The sequence below is a fragment of the Sander vitreus genome, chromosome 14 (genome assembly GCF_031162955.1).
Source record: "Sander vitreus isolate 19-12246 chromosome 14, sanVit1, whole genome shotgun sequence".
NCBI classification, from domain to species: domain Eukaryota; kingdom Metazoa; phylum Chordata; class Actinopteri; order Perciformes; family Percidae; genus Sander; species Sander vitreus.
The window spans coordinates 29,311,685-29,319,978 of NC_135868.1; the positions used below are offsets into that span (position 1 = coordinate 29,311,685).

At 40.5% G+C, this 8,294-nt stretch overlaps 1 protein-coding gene across 1 annotated transcript; it reads left to right on the forward strand.

Annotated features, from left to right (window-relative positions):
• Window positions 1-344: 344 nt before the first annotated feature.
• c1galt1a (core 1 synthase, glycoprotein-N-acetylgalactosamine 3-beta-galactosyltransferase 1a) lies at window positions 345-7,318 on the forward strand. Its single transcript, XM_078267512.1, has 4 exons — window positions 345-441; window positions 626-804; window positions 3,927-4,591; window positions 7,160-7,318. The coding sequence occupies exons 2-4, from the start codon at window positions 639-641 to the stop codon at window positions 7,316-7,318; spliced, it is 990 nt and encodes a 329-aa protein (XP_078123638.1). The 5' UTR covers window positions 345-441; window positions 626-638.
• The last annotated feature ends 976 nt before the right edge of the window (window positions 7,319-8,294 follow it).

Consider the following 8,294-nt stretch of genomic DNA (forward strand, 5'->3'; position numbering starts at 1 on the left):
GCGTTTATGTATTTGGTTGTGTTGTGTGTATTTGCAGTGCGTTTATGTATTTGGTTGTGTTGTGTGTATTTGCAGCACGTTTATGTATTTGGTTGTGTTGTGTGTATTTGCAGTGTGTTTATGTATTTGGTTGTGTTGTGTGTATTTGCAGTGCGTTTGCTGAATGCTGCATGTGTTGTCAAATTAATGAAGATGTTTTCTTAAATTGCTTGTGTTTTGTCTATTTGCATGTGTTGTCTTAAGTTGCAGGGCGTTTGTCCCTGTGGGCCACCGTACTACCCCCCCCCTTTGATGACGTCAGGATGTGTTTATATTAGCTGCGCCTGTCATGAATCAGACTCGTAGTGGAAGCAGCTGTGTGAGAGCAGTGACTCTGACTGTATTTGCTGCATCTCTTGTCTGAAGGGCAGACAGAAAGGCTTGGGGCTCATCCTTAACCAGGTAAAATGATTTCTGATGGTTATTATTCACATAGCTTAATTATTTACTGCCCTTCCATTATTTAAGGTTCTATTGTAATAAGTTATCAGTTTAGCTTCTGCCCATGGCAGCTGTCCAAATGACTAAATCTTTCAGTTAGTGAATGAATTGCACAATTTGACTAATTCCACATTGTGTCTGACAGGTAAATCAGGAGGATGAGTCGTACTGTGTCTAATTTATTATTCTTCACCGCTGGAATGATGATGGGATTTCTTTCCGTTCGCTTTCTGTCGGACCCAAACTTTTCAACAGAAGTAATATCATATTTCATGAGGGCTGTAAAGAATGAGGTCAAACACGGTTTACAGCATGTACATACAGGTAGGCATTGTCTTAATGTTTATTTAATTGTGTTTTCATTTGTGCATGTCTTATGGCTGATGTCGTGTCTTTGTTTTTCTTTTTTAATTAAAGCAGTAATTCCCTAAAATGTCCCTAAAAGGTGAAATCAATGCATAATATATGTATCAAATATTGTTAAATACATGTTATGTTGTGTTGATATATTTAAAATGGACATTTTTTGGCTTGGACCCAAGTGCAGAAATGCGAGGAGAAAGCAGCAGCAGTAGAAACATAAATAAAAATATAATAAAATAAAAATAATAAAACAAAATAATGATAACACAAAGAGAGCTTACAAAAACACGCAAGCTGAAAAACACAGGGGGCGTTTCCCAATACCAAGAATGCAAAGAACGGACTTGTGTTCTTGGGGAGAACGTTCTTGTTAGTTGTTCTTGGAAGAATGAACTCGCAAGTTCACAAGAACAGAAAGCTGTTAACAGTGCGTTCTTCCTGTTATTGCTCAACCCCCCCAGCACAGAGGCTACCTGCAGCCAACAATATAACCACTTTGTATTAAAACAAGAAAACCTCATAATGTTACAACTATTGCAATAATATTGAAAAATAAAACTAATTGAGCTTTAATTTTATTGTTTATGGTCTAGCTCAAAAACCCCTTACTTATTCAAAAGAGTGGAACGCGATCCCTACTATTATTAGTGTATAAGTTTAAGTCAGTTTAAATTAAAAAATAAGTAGGCATATGCACTGGTGTGTCCTATGTGTTCCTATTAGTGTTATGTGGAATTATCATTTCTATATTATTGTAGTGCACTGTATATGCCCAGGGAGATGGAAATTAGCAATTAAAATGATAAAGGTTGGTGTCTCCCCTTTAGTCTACATAACATGTCATAGCATGTTACCACTTTATGTACTACTGTTCATTTATCATACAGACTGAAACTCAACTTCTAATAAATCAGAAAACAAATACACCAAAAAAATATGAACTAAATCGGGAGAAGAGAAACGTGTGTGTGTGTGTGTGTGTGTGAGCTCCGAAAACTTTGGAAGAAATTGTCAATTCGGCAAAGATTTGCGCAAGACTGCCTATATTCGAAATCTAAACCGTTCATTTCTCGCCTAAAATGTTCTCAGAAGTGAATTTAGTAATGAATAAGATGGCAAAACTTGTTAAAATTGTCCCGTTTTTGGGCTGTCTATGTACCAGAAACCCGACCATCATTGAATGCCGAAATGAATGTTGGGATACGGGTGCTGCAAAGTTCATACAAGTTACCAACCAATGCATCCTCGGTAAAATGGGCGTGTCAAGAACATTTCTGGCAATCTTAACTGTTCTTGGTGAAATGTGAACTTGTGTATTGGGACAGTACTTTGGCAACACGCAACAACGTTTCACAGGGACACAAGTCAATAGAAGAAGACAGATTGAGAAACGCCCTGGGACTAAATACACCAGGTAACGAGGACTAACAAGGGACAGGTGATACAACAGGTGGAACACATAAGACAATCACAAGAGCGGGAAAAACAAAAGACAGGAAGTAAAACCACACAAGACTAGGGAGAAAAAAAAAACACAGACTTCAAAATAAAACAGGAAATAGGAAAACCAACAGAAAACATGAAACCAACTAAACAAAGCAACTTGACAAGGGACTAGATGTGACTCATCTGTACAGTGATGGTTAGGAATGGAGCAAACAAAGGGAGTTTGTGTCATTTGCACCGTTTCCAGCACGCAGCGTGTTGTGTGTGTGTGTGTGTGTGTGTGTGTGTGTGTGTGTGTGTGTGTGTGTGTGTGTGTGTGTGTGTAAGTTTGGGTGCCTACCTTATTGAAATGGAATGCTGCTAACCTAATGGTATAATGAGAGGAAACTCTAAGTACGATACATTTCAATGAAATATAAATGTTACAATGGACAATAGACAAGAGTTTTTGCAGTTACCGAACAGCTTCAGTACAGTCACTTGAACAAAAGTGAAAATAAAAGTGCAGAACAGCAAAACAAACCAAATCTATAAACTGCAGCAACAACATGCCTTATTCCTTCTAGACGATCTGAACCAGTAACCAGTTTTTTTTTTTTTTTAGAGCTGGACAGACAGAAGCCAGGTCTTCTGGTCCTGCTGTGGTGTATCCGCCTCTGTGTGACTGGTCGAAAAATTCTCTTTTGTGGCTCATCAAAATCAAACTGCAAAAGAAGATGGGTGCTGTGTTGTTGCTAGGTGCTCATGCTCTCTAAAGATGATGATGATAACACAGTGTGTTTACATGCAGTTTAAAAACCCCATTTATATTTGGGTTAAGGCAATACCCTGGTTCGTCAAACGCCATGTAAACACCTTACCCCGGCTAAACTCAGAGTTCACATACCAGACCTAGATAACTTCTTTATTAAGCGGGGTATTCGTGCATGTATAATCGGGGTAATCTGGGGTTATACACTACACTGCAGTGGTTTTTGACCCCAAAATAGAAGAGAGCAGTTGGAAGCAACAGCGCCAAAAACAACGCAAGCTTTAAACCTTTAAACCCACTGTGGACTTCGCCACGGCAAGAACTATCAAGCACAGAGAATGTAGGAAATGTACAGCGCTGAAAAGTCGTCCATGTTCTCACCGCTTTGCAAGTTGTTGTTTTTGAAGAAAAAGCCTTATTCTGACCAGTTGTGCGTTGGCAGAGCACCACTTACTGTACCAGAGGTAGTCATTCTTTCCCGCTCATGTATACTGGTTGAACTGGATAAGCCTGGTACTCACTTATGTTCTTACCCCGGTTACTGCTGTGTAAACAAACTGAGTGACTTATTAGAAATGGTTGCCAGTATTGTTACCATAAGAATGTTTCATCACAGTAGTGAAACTGGTATACCAGAAAATGCATGGTTTACTAGAGGGACGCCTCGGTCCGTCTTTCTTTTCCAAGACTGAAATTAAAATAAATAAATTCATAAATAAAACCAAAATCTTTCGCTTGGGGTAGGTTGAAACATTGGGTTGGGGGTTCTGCTTCTTCACATGTGTAAAAAGGAATGAACAGAGCATGTTTAGAGTGAATCTGGTGAGTCAAAACTTGTTCCTGTTTGGAGAAATTGGACTGATACTTTGTTCTGACATGTTTCCAGTTAAGAACAAGAGCTCAGCAGATAATTCCCCTCACACAACACGGATCTTGTGCTGGATCATGGCGGGGCCCAACAACTTGGAATCTCGCACCAAGCACATCAGGGAAACCTGGGCCAAGCGCTGCAACATAGTGCTGTACATGAGCTCTGTCAAGACTGACTTCCCCACTGTGGAGCTGAACGTGAGCGAGGGGAGGGACAACCTGTACTGGAAGACCATCCGAGCCTTTCAGTATGTCCACCAGCACCACCTGGACCAAGCAGACTGGTTCCTGAAGGCGGACGATGACACCTTCGTGGTCATTGAGAATCTACGCTACATCTTGTCCAAATATGATCCAGAAAAGCCGTTATACCTGGGCAGAAGGTTCACCCCCTTCATTAAGCAAGGCTACATGAGTGGAGGAGCAGGTTATGTCCTCAGTAAGGAAGCACTGAAGAGATTTGTCACAGGGTTTAATACTGGGGAATGCACCCACTTCTCCACCATCGAGGACATGGCTCTGGGCAAATGTATGGAGACGATGGAGGTGAAGCCCGCTGACTCCAGAGATGTGAAGGAGAGACAAACATTTCATCCTTATCCTCCAGACCATTACCTGGTCAGACAGCCCCCAAGACCACGGCCTTGGTATCTGATTTACGACCACTATACTCCAGTAGAGGTATGCAATACAATACACAGTTCATACACAGTTCCTGTTGAGAATCTGGATTTAGACTGGTCTTAAGAAATCCCATAGTACGAGCTCAGTGTCTCAAGATGCCAGTAAGAAGCCTATCATTCCTGCATTCAAATTAATCCATATCGGACAAATCTGCACCCCACAATTTAAGTGTGCAAGCAAGTAATCAAGTTGAACGTATTTATGAAGCACATTTTACGGACACAATCACAAAGTGCTTTACGAGACATACAAGAGAACATAATCATAATACATATAAATAAAACACAATTGCACACAAAATTACATAATAAAACAAAGTGCAGACGGGTCAACCAAACCCCTGTCTAAAAAGGTAGGTCTGTATTTGATTTTAACTAAAGAGTCCACAGAAACAGCAGACTGTAAGGGTGGGGGCAGAGGGTTCGAAGCCAGGTGCGTGGAACAGGCAGTAACTGTAACCACATTAATAGAGGAGGAAGGCCATTCTGACTGATATTTCCTACTTGACAGAATGAGCTACCCTACCTTTTACCACATTAATAGAGGAGGGAGGCCATTCTGACTGATATTTCCTACCTGAAATAATGAGCTACCCTACCTTTTACCACATTAATAGAGGAGGAAGGCCATTCTGACTGATATTTCCTACCTGAAATAATGAGCTATCCTACTTTCAAGATATTACAACTAAGAGAGCGAGCTGGCGAAAATGAATGAAGTAGTTCAGCCACATATGCAGGTGCCTGACCGTGCAATGCTCTATATGCAAGAGTGAGAATTTTTAAAACTGAATCCTGTATGTGACCGGGAGCCAGTGAGGAAACTTAACAGGTGTGAGGCCATCTATTTGACTTAGTGAGTAGACGTGTGTCAGCATTCTGGATTAACTGAAGACTATCAAAAGCAGACATACTAAGGGCGTTTTCAAAGCTATTGGCCCAAATCACTTGTTGAGTTTGTAAATTTGGAGCGTTTTCACCTTGGTTTGACTTCGTTTCATACGGAGAAAAATCCAAGTTAACCAAAACGTATCAATTCCAAATCATTCACTTCGTTTATTGGTCAGATGTGTCTGGGGGCGGGAGCAAGAAAGTAAACACAGGAAGAAGGTCCTATGTTCTGGACGCAAAATTACGAATAAATAAAAAATAAATAAAGAGAAGATGGTAATCAGAGGGTGGGCAAGTCCCAGGATGAAAAGTGGATCTAATAGCCGTAGTTGTGTGTGTCAGCATGCTAATACTTGCTGTTTAGCACAAACACAAAGTACTGCTGAGGCTGATGTTAAATTGATAAAATGAAATACCATATTAAACATAAATATATACTGATTTGATTACAGCAAAGACAACGTCGGCAGTATTGACGGCAGATGCAATATTAGAAAATCGATTTATTTATTTTTTTAATTACATTTATATCTGCATTCATGTCAAAACCTCGAGACTTTCAAACATCAACATGTCATTTATTAATATGTATTTGTGTCAAAATGACATATAAACATCTTTTTGTATTCTATTTTCCTGGAAACACTTCCAACACGCTTGCGTGTCGCGTTAAAAATAGGCGTCGGTCCTATTTCTAGCATGCACGCGTTTTCGTGTTAAGACGTGCGTGTCACGCAGGCAGTATGTAAGCTCTAACCTGTTACCATGGGAGCCGAAATATAAACAGACACGCAACGCAGCTGACACGCTCACGCCACGCAGCCAGTCTGTCGCCGGCCTTACCCACTGTAGATGACTGAGTTAGAGTTACCGGGAGGTCATATAGTCGCGATGAATGTTTTGCTCAGACAGAAAATCATTCATTTACAATAAGATAATAAGTGACAGATGCATCATTAAACCGGGTATCACTGCCACTGTGTCAGAGCCAAAGCATTAAGAGTTTGTTGCAGCAATCAACGTGGAAATAACTTTGATTAATATAGTGCATTTCATGAGACCCGACACTTTACACAGGTACAGGCTATTTTTATGAATGAAACAGACATACGACATACCTGAGGGCCAATTTGGAGTCAGTTCTGAATAATTTACAATCCCGTAATTGTCTAAATCTCAAGCGAGATTGACTCGGGTTTTTTGCCCGTCGTCTGTCACTCTCCCTTTTATCTTTTAGTTGTTCTTCAGTTCATTTCCTTTTTTTTCCTGTGATAGTCCTGCCCCAGTATCAGCCATAACTACAGCAGATAACTTCTAAAATAAAATAAAAATACAATTAGGCCTATATAAATATATCTCCTGCTACACTTTACCTGGCTGGATACACTAACAGGCTTTTCCGGTGTTACACCGAAATCTGTGACCCGTCAGAATGTGTGCTCTGTAGCGCCGTCTACCTGCATCTACCAAACATTCAAAAGTGACATATAGTTACTTTAATACCTTAATAATACTTAAGGTTGCAAAGACTGGTATTATTATTGTTACATTTACTTGTGCAGTGGATGGAAGTTCATGGTACTCATCCAACATCCAAACCTGCTGAGTCACCCCAGGCTTCCTGCTGTTTGAGCAGTCTGGATTATACCTGCTAAGGGTTTCTCTTTCTTTCCAGGGTCCAGGTTGCTGTTCAGATTTTTCTGTGTCCTTTCACTACATCTACGCTGTCCAGCTGTACGTTTTGGAGTACCTGACGTACCACCTGCGGCCATATGGATACAAATACAGATTTAATCCGGATAGTGAAGAATTTAACACAACTATGTCCACATAACATGTTGGAGTGCGCACAACAACCTCTGCACTAATTGGAGGAGGGGTCAGGTGTATCAGCAGGTTTTAGAGCCAAGCTTAACTTTTTTTTTTTTTACCATATGTTTAGTTCTCCCCCACCATTAACTTTATAATTTCAGATTTCTTTAAATGATGTGTTGATTCCCTCTACCTGCTCAAGTGTTCCTGCCCAGGTCTGATTTCAACTGTGAACATGAACAACTTTGTTCATGATGTTTGGGGTTGTGAGTGGGTCTGTTTTACTAAGCTGTTACTTTGTATGATATAAGAAACGAAGAAATGTAAGGAAATATCCAATTTTAACATGAAATCTGTCTTCCTTATTTTAGTCTTGTATGGCAATGCTACTGTATTTTAAGAATCGTGTCTTTCTCTGCGAAAACTTGTATATTCTGTGTTGAAGTTGTCGGAAAGAAAGTGTAGAAAAGAATGAAGCATAGCGTAAGTTCTGGCAGGTCACGGAGTCAAGCTCGGCTATTATCTCAGCTCATAGCTGACAGTTCCTAAGCCAGCACACCAGCTGATGGCTCAGCTGATTCACTCCTGAGCATATGATTGGATTTCCAATTAGAGAGCTCTATTGAACTGCTTTTCCCAGCCTACTTTGTTGCATCTCTGCTAGCGCTTGCAACTCACCTCCACCCCAGCTCCTCCTTTTAAATTTATATTTGTTGTCTGACTTAATCAATGTCATGTCTGTTGTCATTGCTCTGTCCTGTACCCTAGGGGGATCCTGCACTGCTGCGCTCTCCGCTTAAGGCTTTCAATGTATGCACATGGAAGGTGTTAGGGGAAAAATGATGATACATACTTTTTCTCTGATTATTATTAAAACTGTTTGCATTATAACAAGACAAAACAGCGTTGCTGCTGTTGCCATCTGGTATCTGGGAGCCACTGTCTTGTCCTTGTCTGAGCACGGTGTGATGCTGAGGAAAGACCAGGCGCAAACTAGG

Coding starts and splice junctions, on each gene's coding strand:
- c1galt1a (XM_078267512.1), top strand. CDS start 639: ATGAGTCGTACTGTGTCTAATTTATTATTCTTCACCGCTGGAATGATG. Junction 805..3,926: donor TTTACAGCATGTACATACAG/GTAGGCATTGTC, acceptor ACATGTTTCCAG/TTAAGAACAAGAGCTCAGCA. Junction 4,592..7,159: donor ACCACTATACTCCAGTAGAG/GTATGCAATACA, acceptor CTTTCTTTCCAG/GGTCCAGGTTGCTGTTCAGA.